The sequence below is a fragment of the Aquarana catesbeiana genome, linkage group LG02 (genome assembly GCF_042186555.1).
Source record: "Aquarana catesbeiana isolate 2022-GZ linkage group LG02, ASM4218655v1, whole genome shotgun sequence".
Taxonomy (NCBI): Eukaryota; Metazoa; Chordata; class Amphibia; order Anura; family Ranidae; genus Aquarana; species Aquarana catesbeiana.
In genome coordinates, this window is record NC_133325.1 from 265421845 (window position 1) to 265444932 (window position 23088).

At 39.4% G+C, this 23088-nt stretch overlaps 1 protein-coding gene across 1 annotated transcript in view; it reads left to right on the forward strand.

The window, feature by feature from the left end:
* Positions 1–5777: 5777 nt before the first annotated feature.
* Positions 5778–23088, forward strand: part of CLDN10 (claudin 10) — a 92294-nt gene continuing 74983 nt past the window's right edge. The window contains exon 1 of the mRNA XM_073617918.1: positions 5778–5991. Coding sequence (XP_073474019.1) covers positions 5778–5991 — 214 coding nt within the window. The remainder of the gene's footprint in view (positions 5992–23088) is intronic.

Below are 23088 nucleotides of genomic sequence, written 5' to 3' on the forward strand. Positions count from 1 at the left end.
GCTCTCCCGGGCTCCTCCGCTAGGCCGCACACCCCCCCAGATGGGGATGGGACCCCTGCTGCTGCCTAGTACTCCATTCTCCACATCTCCCAGCCAACAACTCCTCCCCAGTGGGCTGTTACCCCAGCTTATATAGGAGGCCCGCCCCCTGCCAATTTCAGTTGGGGATTGGTCAGAGCTCCTCACATGAGCTGCCTGCCACTTCAGTCCTAGGCCCTGCCCCTCTTCCAGATCATTCTTCCTGGAAGCAGGGGAGGCCTAGCCTCAAGCATCGGCCTGCCCAAATTTACCTGCACTGATAGTTTCCCTTACAAAATCCTCACTCTAGCACCTACCTATGGTAGAGGGTGCTACAATAGTTTGGGGGTTCTAAGTAATTTTCTAGCAAAAAAAAAAACTGATTTTACTTGTAAATACCAAATCTCAAAAAAGCGGCTCAGTCCTTAAATGGTTGTGCTTTGTGAATGAGAACATATAGAAAATTCTAAGTAAGTGTTATCCCAAGTTGGCTGCAAAATTGGAAATACTAAACTGCTTAATATATTGTGTCATTATTAGGAGTTAAAAAGGAGGGAGAGAAATTATCTGTCAGCATTGTTTACAAGCTGGAAGATCTCATACTGCATGTCATGTGGGTGGCTGCTGTAGGAGCTGTACCCCTGTGTGTGCAAACCAAAGAAAGAGCATTCTTATTAATGCCAGCACTTACCAGCAGAGAGCAGTTATGGGGAGGCCGACTACTGTGTTATAACATGAGCCAGTTGGAAGAATTAAAGAGTGACTGAGACAAACTTTGGGGTTGACTTACTGAGCACAAACAGTCTGTTCTCTTTGCAAGGGAATTTGCATTTGCAAGGGAATTTTCCCCAGAGCTTAGTGAAGTAAAATTTCACTTTGCAAAGCATACCAATCACGTGCTTGGAAAAAAAATATTTTTTGCTTGCATATAATTGTATAATAGAAGTCGTCAAAGCTTCACCTTATTCACTAAGCTCTGTAGAAAAATATATTATAAAGTGTATAGTCTATTTGTCTTTAGTACATCTCCCCCTTTTTATCAACTTTAGCCTAACAGGAACACAGTCAATCAGTTTACATTTTAATTTACTATTTGCTGTGTGGAATTAAAGGAAAGATAGAAGCTGATAGAACTTGTCTCAGACACTTTATTAATTTTCCCGTATATTAAGTGGTTTGAGTTGCACCTAACCCATGGCTGTTTACAGGGGTGGCCGATAAGGTTGCATTTCCTGAAATACCTACATTCTCATTTCTTATCACCTTTTGCAGAAATTGGGAAAAATCTTTTATTTTTGCCTTTATTTGGTCTAATTATGCAGTCCAGGAATTAAGGATATATTTGGTGTACAGTAAATATTAGCAATGAGAATGTAATCTGGACAGTAGGAGGTTGATAACAATGCCATCTTTTAAAGCTGACACATAGTTTGTTTGGGCCACTGGATGTGCTGTATAAACTCTATGTAGCTGAGGCTACATACAGCATGACATACTGTGTTCCAGGTTGGAGCCAAGACTTCCTGTACCCGGAACACAATAGTTTGTCTGATCAGCGCTTAGCCATTCAGTGAAAGCAATGTATTCTAGCAATGAGTACAAAGCTTCCTCTGATTTGCTGAGTCAGAGGTTGTGACATCATCAGCCTGCCTCTCTCAGAGGAAGCTACATACAGTTTATACAGCAAATTAAGCGGCCTCACATGTTAGTGAGGGAAATAGTTGGTTTGGGCCAGCTGGCCAAAACTACTTATGTAAAGTGTACCAAAAGCTGGAGTTCAGCTTTAATGGTGAAATGTTTTGGAATCTTGGCTACATTTTTATATGTAGTTTTTTTTCAATTAATAGATTTTTTTTTTATACTCATCCTTTAATTAACCTCTTTTGTGGCACTCCTTTGGATTTATTTTCATATAAGTTTTGATATGACCCTAAGTGGTTGACTTACTAAAACTGGAGAGTGCAAAATCTGGTGCAGTTGTGCATGGTAGCCAAACAGCTTCTAACGAAAAATCTGGAAGGTTTCTGTGCAGAGCTGCACCAGATTTTGCAATCTTTAGTTTTAGTAAATCAACCCCTAAGAGTCAACACAGATGGACTGATTTACTAAAGATTATACACATACACCAGCACACCAAATTGTACCCTCTCTGTATTTACCAGAACACGGTAAATAGCCGCTGATCGCGGCCGTTTACCACATGATCGTTCCGTCAAATGACGGAGCGATCACATGTAAACAAACCGGCGTCACGTCATGATGCCGGTTCCTCCCTCCTCTCTGTGTACCGATCGGTACAGTGCGAGGGGAGAGGGGGAGAGATGGCAGCAGCGCTGTGGGCTGGATGTTTAGTGCCCACAGCGCTGCTCAATGTAAATACACTGCAATACTCTGCAACACTGTGCAATACTCTGCAACATGGTACAATACTCTGCAACACTGTACAATACTCTGCCAATACTCTGCAAAACTGCAAAACTCTGCCAATACTCTGCAACACTGCAAAACTCTGCCAATACTCGCCAATACTCTACCAATACTCGCCAATACTCTACCAATACTTGCCAATACTCTGTAATCAATTTTAACAGAAACAAATAATTTTTTTTTTTTTTTGTGTGAAAAAAGGACAAAAAATTCATATGGGTACAGTGTTGCATGACTGAGTAATTGTCATTCAAAATGTGAGAGCCCCGAAAGCTGAAAATTGGTCTGGTTAGGAAGGAGGTTTAAGTGCCCAGTGGTCAAGCATGTGCGAAAATGTGTTATGGTCTGATGAAACCAAGGTTGAACTTTTTGGCCATAATTCCAAAAGATATGTTTGGCGCAAAAACAACACTGCACATCACCAAAAGAACACCATACCCAATGCGAAGCATAGTGGTGGCAGCATCATGGTTTGGAGCTGTTTCAGCTGGAACAGGGGCTTTAGTCAAGGTAGAGGGAATTATGAACAGTTCCAAATACCAGTCAATATTGGCACAAAACCTTCAGGCTTTTGCAAGAAAGCTGAACATGAAGAAGAACTTCATATTTCAGCATGAAAACGACCCAAGCATACATCCAAGTCAACAAAGGAATGGCATTCAGATTAAAGTTTTGGAATGGCCCAGCCAGAGCCCAGACCTGAATCTGATCGCAAATCTGTGGCGTGATCTGAAAAGGGCTGTACACGGGAGATGCCCTCGCAATCTGACAGATTTGGAGTGTTTTTGCTAAGAAGAGTGGGCAAATATTTCCAAGTCAATATGTGACATGCTGATACTCATACCCAAAAAGACTGAGTGCTGTCATAAAATCAAAAGTGCTTCAACAAAGTATTAGTTTAAGGGAGTGCACACTTATGCAACCATATTATTATTATTTTTTTTTTTTTTACTTCCCTCCACCTAAATGATTTCAGTTTGTTGTTTAACTGAGTTGTACAGTTTATAGGTCACATTGAAGGTGTAACAAGTTCTGAAATTATTTATATATATATATATATATATATATATATATATATATATATACAGTGGGGATGGAAAGTATTCAGACCCCCTTAAATTTTTCACTCTTTGATATATTGCAGCCATTTGCTAAAATCAATTAAGTTCATTTTTTTCCTCATTAATGTACACACAGCAGCCCATACTGACAGAAAAACACAGAATTGTTGACATTTTTGCAGATTTACTAAAAAAGAAAAACTGAAATATCACATGGTCCTAAGTAGTCAGACCATTTGCTGTGACATTCATATATTTAACTCAGGTGCTGTCCATTTCTTCTGATCATCATTGAGATGGTTCTACGTCTTCATTTGAGTCCAGCTGTGTTTGATTATACTGATTGGACTTGATTAGGAAAGCCACGAACCTGTCTATATAAGACCTTACAGCTCACAATGCATGTCAGAGCAAATGAAAATCATAAGGTAAAAGGAACTGCCCAAAGAGCTCAGAGACAGAATTGTGGCAAGGCACAGATCTGGCCAAGGTTACAAAAACATTTCTGCTGCACTTAAGGTTCCTAAGAGCACAGTGGCCTCCATAATCCTTAAATGGAAGACGTTTGGGACGACCAGGACCCTTCCTAGAGCTGGCCGTCCGGCCAAACTGAGCTATTGGGGGAGAAGAGCCTTGGTGACAGAGGTAAAGAAGAACCCGAAGATCACTGTGGCTGAGCTCCAGAGTTGCAGTTGGTAGATGGGAGAAAGTTGTAGAAAGTCAACCATCACTGCAGCCCTCCACCAGTCGGGGCTTTATGGCAGAGTGGCCCGACGGAAGCCTCTCCTCAGTGCAAGACACATGAAAGCCTGCATCGAGTTTGCTAAAAAAAACACCTGAAGGACTCCAAGATGGTGAGAAATAAGATTCTCTGGTCTGATGAGACCAAGATAGAACCTTTTGGCCATAATTCTAAGCAGTATATGTGGAGAAAACCAGGCACTGCTCATCACCTGTCCAATACAGTCCCAACAGTGAAGCATGGTGGTGACAGCATCATGCTGTGGGGGTGTTTTTCAGCTGCAGAGACAGGACGACTGGTTGCAATCGAGGGAAAGATGAATGCGGCCAAGTACAGGGATATCCTGGATGAAAACCTTCTCCAGAGTGCTCAGGACCTCAGACAGGACCGAAGGTTTACCTTCCAACAAGACAATTACCCTAAGCACACAGCTAAAATAACAAAGGAGTGACTGCACAACAACTCCGTGACTGTTCTTGAATGGCCCATCCAGAGCCCTGACTTAAACCCAATTGAGCATCTCTGGAGAGATTTAAAAAATGGCTGTCCACCAACGTTTACCATCCAACCTGACAGAACTGGAAAGGATCTGCAAGGAGGAATGGCAGAGGATCCCTAATTACAAGTGTGAAAAACTTGTTGCATCTTTCCCAAAAAGACTCATGGCTGTATTAGATCAAAAGGGTGCTAAATATCGAGCAAAGGGTCTGAATACTTAGGGCCATGTGATATTTCAGTTTTTCTTTTTTAATAAATCTGCAAAAATGTCAACAATTCTGTGTTTTTCTGGGGTGTTGTGTGTACATTAAAGAGGAAAAAAAATTAACTTAAATGATTTTAGCAAATGGCTGCAATATAACAAAGAGTAAAAAATTTAAGGGGGTCTGAATACTTTCCGTCCCCACTGTATATATATACACCCACACAGTGCATAATTCGCATCATGATTAGCATGCAAAATTAATTTACATACATTACCTTATTACAGGTTTCTATTCACTTATAATGTGGGATCTTCTATGAAGACAACCACTTTTAGATTCCATATAATCTGTGTCCTTATATGGACCACCATGGCTGAGAACCGCACAATTAATCATTAGATTGGATTTTGCTCTAAAGGCTGTCTTGGTTTTCATATTTATTTATTGAAAGACAAATTATTAATGATAAAGCCACATGTGTACACACAATGTAAAAAATGAATGATTTATAAGACAGACATAAACCTAATTGAATATATCATTATATGATCAGCTTATTACTAATATAGGTTGTCATTAATTAATTTTTAATAGTGTTAGCCTGTATTGCCTAGGTGAACCCCCCCCCCACTGGGATGTACTTTGCTCTCCTGCATGGCTGGCTACCTCTAGCAAAGAAAATTATGTCTTACAAGCATCTGATGTTTTTGTAGCAGGTGTAATTTGATCAAGTTGTTTTTAATGCAGAGCACTTTTTTTTTTTACCTTTATTCATGCAATATTGCTGTTTAAGGCGTATTTGATATAAGTTCAAAAAGATTAATTATGTCTGGAATGCAGATTTTTGCTTTGATATTTTGCATTTCTGGCACCGGGGCTGTAATTGGGGCAGTTGTTTCTAATGAATGGAAAGTGACCAGCAGAGCTAGCTCAGTGATTACAGCTACTTGGGTTTTCCAGGGGTTGTGGATGAACTGTGCGGGGAATGCCCTTGGTTCATACCACTGCCGACCTCACCTAACCATCTTCCGGGTAGAAGGTAAGCAGAACTTCTTGATTTCCATTTCTTTCTTTTTGGATAATATAGTCCTTTGTTACTTGTCTAATATTTTGCTCAGAGTTTATTTTTGAATTGTTACTTTTAACTGCATGTAAATATGAAACCAAATCCAACATATACTGCATGTAACAATTTTGTAGAAAAGGATATAGCAGTGTAAAAGTCTGCTGATGCCTTCCCTTTTCTATTGTTAACACTATAGTAGAAAGTTGTGTAGAGATAGCAACCCTTATGCTGTTATGTGTCTGGATAATGAAAAAAACATAAAAGTGATTGCACAAAGAATGAATAATGTTTTTTCATATTGCATTATAATAAGTTAGAACCTGAAACCAAGCACTGGAAGACTTTAGTGGAAACATGCTATTTAATTTAGAGAGCTGCTAAATGTGTACATGCCAAGGTGCCATTAGATATTTCACTTGAAAAGTATGTTTAAATACAGTTAAACGTTATTATACATTTCTTTTTGTTTATACCTGTCTAGAATTGCTAAGAAAAGCAAGCAATTGACATAAAATATTATATATTTTGTGGAGTTGAGGAAAAAACATTTAACACTTTAAAATCTAAGTTGTATTTTCAAAAATGAGGATATCTTTTTAATTAAACATTTTATTGTTTCATTGAGATTATTTATTTATAAAAGAAAACTATGAACGGATATATCACTAAGTGTTGTCTTGCCTAACTACTTTTAAAAGAATATATTATCAAAAGAAGATTTTTTTTTTTCTTAGTTCATCAAACATGGTTTTGTGAAGTCTGTCAGTGTTATTCTTTCAACATATTTATGAAATTTATAGTAATTTGAGCCATGCTGAATTCGTATATGCAATATTAGTAAGCTAAAGTAAAGCAGCATTGAGTTTTCCACCTCCAAACAGTTTTTATGCAGTTTTTTTTACCAAGGTGTTAGAGATTTAAAGACTGTTGATTTTCCACTGTTATTAAAAAATGAAAGGGCCAATTACTGTAGCAATTTTGAAAGTATCCCTTTTTTTACTACAAAGCGGTGATCTTGCATGCCATGCAAGTAGTTCACTTTACATTTAGATCCTCACCACCTTTTTTCTGTTTCTTTTTTTTTTTTTATAGAGTTTACAACTTAAGTACAAAACAGATTTTATACAGATAGGCTTATATTATTTCCACTTGTAGGCTAAACGTTTTACTTTTATTTTTTTGGAATATGCAGTCAGGGTCCTTGTCCCCTTTTTTTATTTCCCTTTTCTGGTCCTCTGCATTGATGATGGTTACTTATGCATGTTGCTTAGAAGCAGACACTGACATTTTACGTTTCATTGCACCAGATATTGTTGACGCTTATTCACTTTTTTCCTGCCAATGCATTGAAAAAGGATTATTTTACAAATGCAAACATTACAAATACCACCACGATAAAACTTTTTACTTTAGCTTCCTTTCTTTGAGAAAAGAGATCCGCTTTTTCAGAAGTAAAAGCAAATGGTGTGTCAAAATTACCTGTTTAAATAACTAAATCCTTTAAGAAAATAGATCCTCCATCTACCCCTGCAGTCTAAACCCAAAAGACTTGGTTTACTAATGGTATCATCCAATTACATAATCTTTGTACGGGCTCAGGGCCCAAGCGCTTCACTACCCTTCAAAAACAATTTAACCACTTCAGCCCCGGAAGGATTTACCCCCTTCCCGACCAGAGCATTTTTTTGCGATTCTGTACTGCCTCGCTTTAGCTGACAATTGTGCGGTCGTGCGACGTCCTTTTGTTGTACCCAAACAAAATTGACCTCCTTTTTTCCCACAAATACAGCTTTCTTTTGGTGGTATTTGTTCACTGTTGTGGTTTTTATTTTTTGCTCTATAAACAAAGAGCGACAATTTTGAAAAAAAAAGTAATATTTACTTTTTGTTATAATAAATATCCCCAAAAAATATATAAAAAAACAAATTTCTTCCACAGTTTAGGCCAATATGTATTCTTCTACATATTTTTGGTAAAAATCGCAATAAGTGTATATTGATTGGTTTGCACAAAAGTTATAGCGTCTACAAAATGAGCATGATAATTTTTAATTTATTGTACTGGACTTTTCTCTGTATTACTTGTATTAAACTGTTATAACCTCAATAAAACTTGAATTGAAAATTGATCTTGCTGTGATAATAATGAGGTCACAAAAAATAGTGCAACACAAGAGGAAACAAATAGTGATTGCTTTTATAATGGGTGCAACATTGAAATTCTATTAAAACTGTAGTAAAATATTGGTTTCTATATGTTCATTTTAATAATGTTAGTGAAATATATGAGTTAAATAAAAATGACAAACAACAGAAATGAAGTAAATGTAACAGTTTCTTTACTCCAAGTGTATATACTGTATATTGAAAGGACAATATTAGGGCACTGCCCTTTGGGAAGATTACATTATAAATCTCGAAGAGCAAAAATCATTACAGGAAAAAACTGACATCCTTGAGGACTGCCACTTGCTTAGTCTGGTTATGGTTGTTACCTGCTTAGTGAGCTGGCAATTACAGGGTAGTTGTTACCTGCTTAGTGAGCTGACAGCAGGGGCATATCCAGGGGGGGAGGAACAGAGCAATTGCCCCCCCCCCCGAGAAAATAGTGAGCAGGCAGTCCATCGATGACTTAGCGGGCAGGCTGATGAGCTGGCTGCTGCCGGGGGTGCGTGAGCACCAGTGGCGACATTATACTGTGCCCTTTTTTTGTGTAGCGGGTGCTGATGCCGACCCAACCCCCCCCCCATCAACAGCTGCTGCCACAAGACACAGGGCAGCGGTGCCAAAACTGACAGGCTCTGTGAAGGGACACAGGCAGAGCTGCAGGGGTTTTCCACCCCTCCTTCTCCTTTAGCCGAGCAGTTCTCATTCCCCCGGCAATGCCCGCTCCTATTGGCTACATTCAGGACCAATGGCTGGGAAACTAACAATTAGGGATGGGCTGTCTGTTCGGGTCGAACATGAGTTCGACTCAAACATTGGCTGTTCGCCGAATAGCGAACAATTTGGGGTGTTCGTGGCAAATTCGAAAGCCACGGAACACCCTTTAAAAGTCTATGGGAGAAATCAAAAGTGCTAATTTTAAAGGTTAATATGCAAACTATTGTCATAAAAAGTGTTTGGGGACCTGGGTCCTGCCCCAGGGGACATGTATCAATGCAAAAAAAGTTTTAAAAACAGACGTTTTTTCAGGAGCAGTGATTTTAATAATGCTTAAAGTGAAACAATAAAAGTGAAATATTCCTTTAAATTTCGTACCTGGGAGGTGTCTATAGTATGCCTGTAAAGTGGCGCATGTTTCCCGTGTTTACAACAGTCCGAGAGCAAAATGACATTTCTAAAGGAAAAGAAAGTCATTTAAAAATACTAGCGGTAGCGCCGGCAGCTATAATGAATTGTCGGGTCTCTGCAATACTCATAAAAGTCATGGAAAAAAACGGCCTGGGGTCCCCCCACAGTACATTACCGGGCCCTTTGGGTCTGGTATGAATATTAAGGGGAACCCCAAACCAAAATTTAACCACTTCAGCCCCGGAAGGATTTACCCCCTTCCTGACCAGAGCACTTTTTACAATTTGGCACTGCGTCGCTTTAACTGCTAATTGCGCGGTCATGCAATGCTGTACCCAAACGAAATTTGTGTCCTTTTCTTCCCACAAATAGAGCTTTCTTTTGATGGTATTTGATCACCTCTGCCTTAATTTTTGCGCTATAAATGGAAAAAGACCGAAAATTTTGAAAAAAAATGATATTTTCTACTTTTTGTTATAAAAAAAATCCAATAAACTCAATTTTAGTCATACATTTAGGCCAAAATGTATTCGGCCACATGTCTTTGGTAAAAATATAATGTCAATAAGCATATATTTATTGGTTTGCGCAAAAGTTATAGTGTCTACAAACTACGGTACATTTTCTGGAATTTACACAGCTTTTAGTTTATGACTGCCTATGTCATTTCTTGAGGTGCTAAAATGGCAGGGCAGTACAACCCCCCCCCCCCCATTTAGCTGCTTCTCCTGAGTATGGGGATACCACATGTGTGGGACTTTTGCGAGCCTAGCCGCGTACGGGGCCCCCGAAAACCAAGCACCGCTTTCAGGATTTCTAAGGGCGTAAATTTTTAAATTTCACTCCTCACTACCTATCACAGTTTTGAAGGCCATAAAATGCCAAGATGGCACAAAACCCCCCCAAATGACCCCATTTTGGAAAGTAGACACCCCAAGCTATTTGCTGAGAGGCATGTTGAGTCCATGGAATATTTTATATTTTGATACAAGTTGCGGGAAAGTGACAATTTTTTTTTTGTACAAAGTAGACACCCCAAGCTATTTGCTGAGAGGCATGTTGAGTCCATGGAATATTTTATATTTTGACACAAGTTGCGGGAAAGTGACCAATTTTTTTTTTTTTTTTTGCACAAAGTTGTCACTAAATGATATATTACTCACACAGACCATGGGCATATGTGGAATTGCACCCCAAAATACATTCTGCTGATTCTCCTGAGTATGGGGATACCACATGTGTGGGACTTTTTGGGAGCCTATCCGCGCACGGTGCCCCGAAAACCAAGCACCGCCTTCAGGATTTCTAAGGGCGTAAAGTTTTGATTTCACTCCTCACTAACTATCACAGTTTTGAAGGCCATAAAATGCCCAGATGGCACAACCCCCCCCCCCCAAATGACCCCATTTTGGAAAGTAGACATCCCAAGCTATTTGCTGAGAGGCATGGTGAGTATTTTGAAGCTCTCATTTGTTTTTGAAAAATTTTTTTTTCTTTTTTCAATTTTCAAAACTTTGTGGCAAAAAGCGAGGTCTGCAAAATACTCACTATACCTCTCAGAAAATAGCTTGGGGTGTCTACTTTCCAAAATAGGGTCATTTGGGGGGGTTTTGTGCCACATGGGCATTCCATGGCCTCCGAAACTGTGATAGGCAGTGAAGAGTGAAATCAAAAATTTACGCCCTTAGAAAGCTTGAAGGCGGTGCTTGGTTTTCGGGGTCCCGTACGTGGCTAGGCTCCCAAAAAGTCTCACACATGTGGTATCCCCGTACTCAGGAGCCGCAACTTGTGTCACAATATAAAATATTCCATGGACTCTACATGCCTCTCAGCAAATAGCTTGGGGTGTCTACTTTCCAAAATGGGGTCATTTGGGGGGGTTTGAATTGTCCTGGCATTTTATGCACAACATTTAGAAGCTTATGTCACACATCACCCACTCTTCTAACCACTTGAAGACAAAGCCCTTTCTGACACTTTTTGTTTACATGAAAAAAAAATTTTTTTTTGCAAGAAAATTACTTTGAACCCCCAAACATTATATATTTTTTTAAAGCAAATGCCCTACAGATTAAAATGGTGGGTGTTTAATTTTTCATACAGTATTTGCGCAGCGATTTTTCAAACGCATTTTTTTGGAAAAAACACACTTTTTAAAATTTTAATGCACTAAAACACACTATATTGCCCAAATGTTTGATGAAATAAAAAAGATGATCTTAGGCCGAGTACATGGATACCAAACATGACATGCTTTAAAATTGCGCACAAACGTGCAGTGGCGACAAACTAAATGCATTTTTAAAAGCCTTTAAAAGCCTTTACAGGTTACCACTTTAGATTTACAGAGGAGGTCTACTGCTAAAATTACTGCCCTCGATCTGACCTTCGCAGTGATACCTCACATGCATGGAGCAATTGCCCTTTACATTTGACGCCAGACCGACGCTTGTGTTCGCCTTTGCGCGAGAGCAGGGGGGGACAGGGTGCTTTTTTTGTTTTTTTTGTTTTTTTTCTTTATTATTTTTTTGCTTTTTTATCTTATTTTTAAACTGTTCCTTTCATTTTTATTTTTTTTTTAATCATTTTTATTGTTATCTCAGGGAATGTAAATATCCCCTATGATAGCAATAGGTAGTGACAGGTACTCTTTTTTGAAAAAACTGGGGTCTGTTAGACCCTAGATCTCTCCTCTGCTCTCAAAGCATCTGACCACACCAAGATCGGTGTGATAAAATGCTTTCCCAATTTCCCAATGGCGCTGTTTACATCCGGCGAAATCTAAGTCATGAAATGCTCGTAGCTTCCAGTTTCTTAGGCCATAGAGATGTTTGGAGCCACTCTGGTCTCTGATCACCTCTATGGTCAGCTGGCTGAATCACTGGCTGCATTCTCAGGTTCCCTGCTGGGACAGGAGAGCCAGAGAAAAACATGGAAGACGGTGGGGGGGGATTCCCTCCCACTGCTTGTAAAAGCAGTCTAGAGGCTAATTAGCCGCTAGGATTGCTTTTACATGAAAGCCGACCGCTGGCTGAAAAAAAATGATACCAAGATGATACCTAAACCTGCAGGCATCATTCTGGTATAACCACTCAAATTCCAGCAACATACCAGTACGTTGCTGGTCCTTGTTGGGCATATATTGTAAACTTTTTTTTCATGCAGCCTGTGGGCTAAATGAAAAAAAGAGATTGATCGGTGGGTATGCCCACCATTAGAATACCTCCCTTCATCCACCCTCTTCTAATGATGGGCATACATGCACCGTATATATATATGCCGAAGCATGGGGGCATCCTCCCGCAAAAGTTAGGAGCAAATCGCTCCTCCGCCCTCTGCTGCCCCCACGCTTCAGCATATATTCTGAAGTATGTAACTGTGGTGGTGAAATCACCTCCGACAGCGCTGGAGTCACGGCTTTATGTATCGTGGGAGCAAACGCTGTTGCTGTCAAGATAAATAAATCCGCGCTGCAACTGAATGGTGTACCTGCTAAGCAAATGATGGTTAACAATAAAACAAAGTAACGTTACAGTATAACAGTTATGCCCCGTACACACGGTCGGACTTTGTTCGGACATTCCGACAACAAAATCATAGGATTTTTTCCGACGGATGTTGGCTCAAACTTGTCTTGCATACACACGGTCACACAAAGTTGTCGGAAAATCCGATCGTTCTGAACGCGGTGACGTAAAACACATACGTCGGGACTATAAACGGGGCAGTGGCCAATAGCTTTCATCTCTTTATTTATTCTGAGCATGCGTGGCACTTTGTCCGTCGGATTTGTGTACACACGATCGGAATTTCCGACAACGGATTTTGTTGTCGGAAAATGTTATCTCCGGCTCTCCAACTTTGTGTGTCGGAAAATCCGATGGAAAATGTCCGATGGAGCCCACACACGGTCGGAATTTCCGACAACACGCTCCGATCGGACATTTTCCATCGGAAAATCCGACCGTGTGTACGGGGCATAAGACTTACCATACCTGCAAAGCAAATACAAAAAAAACATAGTAAAAAATAAAACATTTAACGCAACCTGTGCCTAAAATATATATATGCCCAAGCATGGGGGCATCCTCCCACAAAAGGCAGGAGCAAATCGCTCCTCCACCCACTGCTGCCCCCACGCTTCGGCATATATGCTGAAGTATGTAACTGTGGTGGTGAAATCACCTCCGACAGCGCTGGAGTCACGGCTTTATATATCGTGGGAGCAAACGCTGTTGCTGTCAAGATAAATAAAGCCGCACTGCAACTGAATGGCGTACCTGCTAAGCAAATGATGGTTAACAATAAAACAAAGTAACATTACAGTATAACAGTAAGACTTACCATACCTGCAAAGCAAATACAAAAAAAACATAGTAAAAAATAAAACATTTAACGCAACCTGTGCCTAAAATATATATATCATTGGAGCAAACGCTGTTGCTGTCAAGATAAATAAATCCGCTCTGCAGCTGAATGGCATACCTGAAAACAAAAAAATGGTTACCAACAAAACACATATCTGAAAAGCAAACATGGTAAAACATAATAACAATAAAACATTGCAGAATAGAATACAGTAAAAAAGAGCAGAACAATAGAGAGAGAATAGAGAGAGAGAGAACAATAAAACGACAACTATTTTTGTTTTTTTTATTTTATTTTTTTTTGTGTTTTTATTTTTTTTATTTTTTTATTTTTTCACACTTTTTTTAATAACTTTAACTTTTGTAACTGGTACCAGGTTTGGGTCTCTCAAAATGCGATGGCATCTTGGGAGATCCTGTGAAAGTGTGTCCTAGTCTGTGCAATGCTGTACCCTACGCTAAAACTCAACTAGTGTATGGTAGCGTTCAAAACATTCACCAATGCATAGACCAGGACAGGAGGGACAATAAAATTTGAAGAAGCAGGATGGAAAATTTTTCTAGAATGTACGAATTTCTAACACTGTGTATGTGGTTTTCATTCAGTAAAGTCCTTTCATTCTAAAATTGATTGTTAGGGCCAAACAATATCTGAAACTACTCTTTGTTGACATAATGTTCTGAGAATTTTCATAAAAATGTTCCTAAGATTTTTCATTTGAAATTCTACTAGTGTATATCCAGCTTAGCTCATTGTTTCTGTCAGGCACGTGTAGTGCTCCTGCACTTAATAGCTGCTGGTCTCATTCCAGCATCCTGGTTTTGGCTGTGATGCATTCTCCTTGTCTGTCTGTCCACCTGCAAGGTGATTGATGTAGCCAGTCTCTGGGCGGAGACCAAACCTGATTTAGGCCAACCAAGCCAGCAGTCTCATGCTTGTGATAGCATTTTTGTCTGCCCTGCCTGTTAGTTTGGATTCCCTTGTTTATGACATCGGATTGGAACTCAGGCTTATCTGAACCTTGCCTGCCTTGTGCCTGACCTGTCATCAAACCCTTCTGCCTGTCTGCCACCTGCAAGTACCTGTTTGCTGTGCTCGGTTCGCACCTGCCCTGGCATGGTGTCCAGGCGCTATAGCATTGTGTATAAGACCTGGGGGTAACCTAGTACTGGTAGGCCTGCTTGCCTTAAGGGAAAGAGGGCTGCTATAGATAAAGAACATAGAAGCCAGCTATAGTGTCTGGTCACTTGTGTTAGGGGTAAGCCTGACAGTTTTTATTTATATAATACCCTGCTGTAAAGCAGGGGAGATCAGCTCTGAAGGTGGAAATATACTGTAGGTAGATATGGGTGATATAGTGTATCCTATGTTTTCCAACTAGTGTTAATTTTGACATCAATTTTTTATTTAGTTTTAGTTATAGTCTTTTGACCAAAATGGCATTTTAGTTTGTCGTATTTTAGTCCTCTGAATTGTTTTTTTTTTTCGTATTTTAGTTGACAAAAATCTCCATCAGATTTTAGTCAACTAAATCAAATGGGTTTAGATACATTTTAATGTATTATTTAAGCAGTTCTCTAGAATTTCCAAACTCATTATATATTCCTGGAGTAAAAATCGAATAACATGTAGTGGGAATGGGAAAGTAAATGGGAGTGAGGGAGTGCACAGGGCAGAGAACTGGTGTGGGAATTCTGTTATTGTACACAGTTCTAAGCACTGCTACCTTGCTGGGAGGGGAACTTCTCACCATGTGGTTTGCAGGGCATTGTTCCAGAACTCCCAGGCAGCAGGCAGGCAGGGGAGCCTGCATCTCTCAGCCAATATATCTTGTCAGGGGGTGAAGGCTTGGTGGCGGTCCGAGAAAAGCAGTTCAGGTGGGTAAACGTCCCTCCCTTGTATTTTCATTTATTTTTGTTTTTCGTTGAGGAAAATAGGAATTGATTTTCGTCATAGTTTTCATAAATTGACTTAGCTTGAATTTCATTTTCATTTAGTTTTCGAAAAACATGCAGCTGATGAAAACTATGACAAAATTAACACTGTTCCCAACAACCAATATATCAGTATACTTTTTGGTGTAACCAAAATATTCCTAAGTGCATACAGAGTTATTTCTTTGGGATAAACTTGTTGTAACTGCGTCCTTTTTTTTCTGGGATCAGTGTTTATTCAGTGGCATGTTTAAGCATTCAACAGTAGTGGCTAGCTCCCTTTAACATTTGAGGCCTCGAATACTCTCCATAACTTCTTGATTTTAAATCAGCTGTGTACTTTTGATACTGATTTATTTACTACATATACTACACCACATCCAATCAGATTAGCATATGTGTGTAGGGATCTGCTCAGGGAGAAAGTCTGAGACCACATGTTCTGACCATGGAAAAGCTGCTGTTAAAGCTAGACCAAAAGGGATATATATACAGTATCTCACAAAAGTGAGTACACCCCTCACGTTTTTGTAAATATTTTATTATATCTTTTCATGTGACAACACTCAAGAAATAACACATTGCTACAATGTAAAGTAGTGAGTGTACAGCTTGTATAAAAGTGTAAATTTGCTGCCCCCTCAAAATAACTCAATACAACGCCAATAATGTCTAAACCGCTGGCAACAAAAGTGAGTACACCCCTAAGTGAAAATGTCCAAATTGGGCCCAAAATGTCAATATTTTGTATGGCCACCCTTATTTTCCAGCACTGCCTTAACCCTCTTGGGCATGGAGTTCACCAGAGCTTCACAGGTTGCCACTGAAGTTTTCTTCCACTCCTCCATGATGACATCACGGAGCTGGTGGATGTTAGAGACCTTGCACTCCTCCACCCTCCGTTTGAGGATGCCCCACAGATGCTCAACAGGGTTTAGGTTTGGAGACATGCTTTGCCAGTCCATCACCTTTCCCCTCAGATTCTTAAGCAAGGTAGTGGTCGTCTTGGAGGTGTGTTTGGGGTTGTTCTCATGTTGGAATAATGCCCTGCAGCCCAGTCTCTGAAGGGAGAGGATCATGCTCTGCTTCAGTATGTCACAGTACATGTTGGCATTCATGGTTCCCTCAATGAACTGTAGCTCCCCAGTGCCGGCAGCACTCATGCAGCCCCAGACCGTGACACTCCCAAAGACAACCTCTGCATATGACGCTGAGCACGTGCACTTTACATTGTAACAAAGTGTAATTTCTTCAGTTTTGTCACATGAAAAGATATAATAAAATATTTACGAAAATGTGAGGGGATGTACTCACTTTTGTGAGATACTGTGTGCGTGTGTATAATATATATATAGAAAAGTCCACAGGATTGCTGCACTAAAAATTTCTTTATTGAACCGATAGTTCAAGCATGTATTACATGATGTGCAAGTACATGGTTTCCGTTTGGGGCTCACAAGCTTACACCCTTCATCACATCAAAAAACACATCTAAAGTTCGAGTTACAAACATAACTGTTTAAATACCTTCACCTTACACATTTGGAATCAATTACATGATCAGTTAATTAATGCAAATTACAATCTTATCTTATACATCTTTACATCACTGGCTAGCAGAATATAAGACCTTCATTATTTCAGCATAAGCCTCCAATACGTTAATCTGTTGAAAGATACGTATACAAAATATATAACTATCTAGCAATCACATAGAAAATATTATGTCATTGTTTTATTAAATACCTACAAAATAAAACAAAATTAAATATAAATCCAAATCTGTGTTTAATCCCTTGGGGGAAATAGTATTGAGAACATGAATCGTGATGTACCTCACGTTTTTTTAGAATTGACTCCCGATCTCCACCTCTCCTATTTTAATTTATCCCCTCCAGCACCATAAATTTTAATTCAGAGATTGAATGTCCTTTTTCCAAGAAATGTCTTGCTAAAGACAGCTAATTGAATATTTGTGCCTTGCTATCCTGTCTTTGGACATTTGGATACCCCACAACCCACGTCCAACACACATGGACATTTTATAGCATATATTACATATGACGATTGGCAAGTGTCATAACCTTTTAATTTTAATATCATACCCTTTATGTGAATGGGATATACACTTGCCTTTTATCATGGAGTTGCATTTTATACATGATAAACATGGGTATGACCCTGTGTTATGGGACCCCAAGAAAGTAGCAGTCGTGCTGGCAGGGGTATATTGGGGAGCTTGAAACTCAGTTATATTAGGGTAATTTTCTCTCAGTAAACCCCAATGTTTTTTAAGAATCTTAAAGATCAGGAGTGAGTATGGATGAAATTGTGACACAAATGTAATTATTCTATTATTTCTATTGTGATTCCTATTCTTTGTTAAATGTTTACGTTCCTTCTTAATCAATTAGGCTGGATAACCTCTCTTGGCAAGCCTGGTTTCCATTTCGTTTTTTATTTCGTCACAGCCTTGTGGATCACTCACTATCCTTTTAACCCGTTGTAGCTGGCTCCTAGGTATGGAATTAAATACCCCTTGGGGGTGAAAACTACTGTAATGTAATAATTGATTATGACCCATACTTTTGTTAAATAAATTGCTCTCTTTGTACTTCTCATTCTCAACAATGTGGCCAAAAATGAGATCTCACTATTATTATACAAGATATTTAACTTCAGACCAGGGACAAGATAATTAAGATATTGATCAAATAATAAAAGGGTTTCAATGTCAGCACCCCACACTGCAAAAATATCATCAATAAACCACCCCTGACAGTGCTTAGTAAATATTTTATTATTATAAATCAATGAAGTCTCTATCATATTCATGAATTAATTTTCTTATGGGGGGTGTGACATTGGAACACATTGCTGCCCCTTTAAGCTGTAAGTAATGGGTTTCTTTAACCACTTAAGCCCTGGACCATTTGGTTGCCCAAAAACCAGAGCACTTTTTGCGATTCGGCACTGCGTCACTTTAACTGACAATTGCGCGGTCGTGCAACGTGGCTCCCAAACAAAATTGATGTCCTTTTTTCCCCACAAATAGAGCTTTCTTTTGGTGGTATTTGATCACCTCTGCGGTTTTTATTTTTTGCGCTATAAACAATAAAATTGCCACAATTTTGAAAAAAACGCATTATTTTTTACTTTTTGCTATAATAAATATCCCCAAAAAATATATAAAAAAACTATTTCTCTCCTCAGTTTAGGCCGATACGTATTCTTCTACATATTTTTGGTAAAAAAATTGGAATAATGGCATTTAATAATGGCAGTTTTATGGCATTTTTATTAATAATTTTTCTTTACTAGTAATGGCGGCGATCAGTGATTTTTATCATGACTGCAACATTATGGTGGACACATCAGACACTTTTGGTGCGATTTTGGGACCATTCACATTTATACAGCGATCAGTGCAATTAAAAATACATTGATTACTGTGTAAATGTGACTGGCAGTGAAGGAGTTAACCCCTAGGGGGCAGTGAAGGTGTTAAGTGTGTCCTAGGGAGTGATTCTAACTGTGGTGGGCAAGGCTATGTGTGAAACGACACTGATCAACGCTCCCGATTACAGGGAGCTGTGATCAGTGTCCTGTCACTAGGCAGAATTGGGAAATACTTGTTTACATCAGCATTTTCCCATTCTTCCTCTCCGTGAGATGATCGCGGGTATCCCAACGGACATCGGGTACGCGGGACCCGCAATCACGCTTCTTAAAGGGCAACGTACAGGTACGTTAATCTGCCTGTACGTGCCCTTCTATCGACGTATATCAGCGTGAGCCTGTCGGCAAGCGGATAAACATAAAAAATTCTCAAGTAGAAAATTAATTTGTTTATCATTGTAACATTGAGACTGTACTAGTAACCGACGGCAGGCTTCCATACCTAAATGGTGTGGAATAATAGTATAAAGACTAGAAACGTCCCAAGTGACTAGAAGAGAGTCAGGTACCACATGTATATTTTTAACTTTCTCTAAAAAATCACTAGAATCTCATATATAGGATCTAGTGTTAATCACAAGTGGAATGAAACATCTATCTAAATATTGCACCAATGGAGTGGTAACTGACTCTGTTCCAGACACTATGGGATGGCCTGGGGGATTCAAAAGATCCTTGTGGATCTTTGGTAATATATAGATCACTGGTGTGACAGGATAATCGCAAATCAAAAATTTCTGAGTATCATTGTCAATAATACCTTCTTTCAGAGCTCTCAAAACAAGAGTCCAACTGCTTATATGTAGTAATGTTTGATATGATAACTGTCTTACTACCTCAGGCCAATACTGCGAGGTGTCCATAACCACAATAGCTCCCCTCTTGTCGGCCGGTTTGATAATATCTCGCCGAGCCAACAAGGACTGAGCTTCACTTTCTTTGCGACTAAAGTTGTTAGGTATATGATCTAATTTAGATCTATCGTTCAAAGAGGAATCAATTTCTGCATTCACTTTATCAATAAACACCTCGACAGCAGAGCATGAGGTAGGAGGTACAGTGGTACTTTTAGTCCTCAAATTCAAATTTTTAATAGACAATGGTAATATTCCTATATCTGGTAAACTTGGTTTCAATGAAAAATAAGCTCTCCATCTAAGTTGTCTAAAAAAGTGATATAGATCCTGTCTTAACACGAACTTATTCATTTTTTTTTCTTTAGGGCAAAAGCCGAAATCTCTATTTAATACATGTACGGTATTTCAGTCTCTGATAACGATATATAGAAGAAATATTATATACCACATTGTCCTTTAATTTGCCCGACAGTTCTGAAGTCTGGTTGTTACACCTTTTGATTCTCCTTTTCTTGTATCGTTTGTCTCCTCTCCTGGTGCGTGGTCTGTTGCAGCCCTGGTCAAAAAAGATGTAGTAGGTACACTGGCTAATGATCCTGTGGTGGCAATTGAAGAGAAGGAGGTAGAGATTTGTTTATTCTGTTGACGATATCTGAATGTCTTGCAATAATAAATAGGGTCAGTCCAGGTCTATACACGGTTATTGGTATAATCATCTGTCTCGCTCCAACTTGGTCCGTTTACATAATTCCTCATTCCTTCTGAACGCGGACAGTTTCACTTCATTCTTTTCTTTGATATTGCTAATTAATCACTACTGGAAAACACCTCTAGTTTCTCAATGTCTGCAATCTGCTGTTTAATCACCACTCGCTCCTGTTGTAGGAATTGAACCGTCAAAGTCATTATATCGAACGAGCACTTGTTTACAATCTGGGCAAACGTTTGTTTTGAAATCAACATTCTGTGAGAATATTGTAGGCACAAGGCAAACTCTCAGACCTCTTGGGATCATCTGTAGCCTGTAATATTCTACCAATGTTACCTCATGTAACTCCATCGTAACAGATCGTTGTAGTAATTTCTCCATTTTACAGGTCAATTGTATACAAGATGATTGACTTAGAAATGGTAGGATCGAGAGATTTTCTGTGAAGATTTTTGAAGCATCCGCTTCTGTAAAGGAGAAGGATCCACTGGTAGCCATTTCAACACAGATTACTCACTAGTGATATGAAGATGTATAACAGGGATATGCAATTAGGGGACCTCCAGCTGTTGCAGAACTACAAGTTCCATGAGGCCTAGCAAGGCTCTGACAGCCACAAGCATGACACCCAGGGGCAGAGGCATGATAGGACTTGTAGTTTTGCAAGAGCTGGAGGTCCGCTAATTGCATATGCCTGATGTATAAGATAAGGTTGTAATTTGCATTAATTAACTGATTACGTAATTGATTCCAAATATGTAAGCTGAATTTAAACAGTCATGGGTGTAACTGGAACTTTGCATGTGTTTTTGATCTGATGAAGGGTGTAAGCTTGTGAGCCCGAAACAGAAATCATGTACTTCCACATCATGTAATACATGCTTGAACTATCGGTTCAATAAATAAATTTTAAGTGCAGAAATCCTGTGGACATTTCTTCTTATATTCGGTTGGTGAGATGACCCGATTCCACTGCACTAGCTGAAGACCGGGTGCGGCTTTCCTCTGTTTCAAAAAGTATCTATATATATGTATATATACATATTTCTGCTTTATTGTTGTTATTTAACATGCACAGTGCCAGGTAGCTAGGTCTGTGCTTACAGTATATGTGTAGTGGTCACCATCTGGTATATTAGTAGGGGAACCTGCTTATTGCAATAGAGTTTATATGCAGCTTTTGTTATTTTAATTAACCCTGTCCCTTCAGGTCTAGGCTACAGGTAGTTAGATGTCTGATTGTATGACAGATTAGGGACTAAGACACAGAGTAGTTCAATGACCATGAGTCCCATTGCCACACCACTGTGTCTGCTAGTGAAAAGCTGAGTTGAGTTCCAGGCTGGTTGGGCAATGGTTGGAGGATCTCCCTATCATTGCTCATTGTTCCTCTGCTCCCAATTACTTTGATTATATTACTGCTTAATTTCCCAGCAAGGGAATGCCCTCTGTTTACAGAGGACCTGTCCTGGATGGAGGCATTGCCAACTTTATTATTAAACCCACTGTTCCACTTAGCAAAGGTTCTGATTCTCTTATTTACCTACAGGTTAATCCTGTTTGGGGTGGGCTGTTTCTCATATGCTACATATATTTCTGGACATATCATTAAAGCATGGATGTATTTAGAAGATATTGTATCAGAGTTTTCTACTTAGTTTGTCTTACTTTATTATACAGATGACACTCTGTCATTCTTAGGGAATTTTCTTTCAAGTGTTTCGTAATAGTTGTAGGAGAGATTCTCAAAGCCAATAATAACACGCACAATAAGAGGCATGGTGATCTTTTCTTGGTATATGACATCAAAAATCACAAATATCATCTACTTATTTTTTACTATTTAGATAAAGTGTTATCATTTGATAAATACCCTGCTCAATCATCTTTTTATGTACAGTATGTTTTTTTTTATATTCCACACCTAATTTTGGTATATTTCAGAATTCTAAAATACACATAAAGTGATTGTAAAATCTCGTGTTTTTTTTCAATAAAAATAACAAACCTGTTATACACACCTCCTCTGTGCAGTGGTTTCGCACAGAGCAGCCCGGATCCTCCTCTTCTCAGGTCCTTCTTCTCTGCTCCTGGCCCCTTCCTCCTGTTTAGTGCCCCCACAGCAAGCAGCTTGCTATGGGGGAAGCCGAGTCACACCTCCCAGTGTACATTCAGGTCCTGCCCCCTCTCTCTCCTGATTGGCTGACTGACTTTGATTGAAAGCAGGGGGATCCAATGGCGCCACTGCTATGTCTGAGCCAATGGCACCACTGCTGTGTCTCAGCCAATCAGGAAGAAGAGTCTCGAATGGCCAACACTGGTAGACATCGCTGGACAGAGATGGGGCTCCGGTAAATATTAGGGGGTGCTGGGACTGCTGCTGCACACAGAAGCTTTTTATCTTAATGCATAGAATGCATTAAGATAAAAAAACTTCTGACTTTACAAC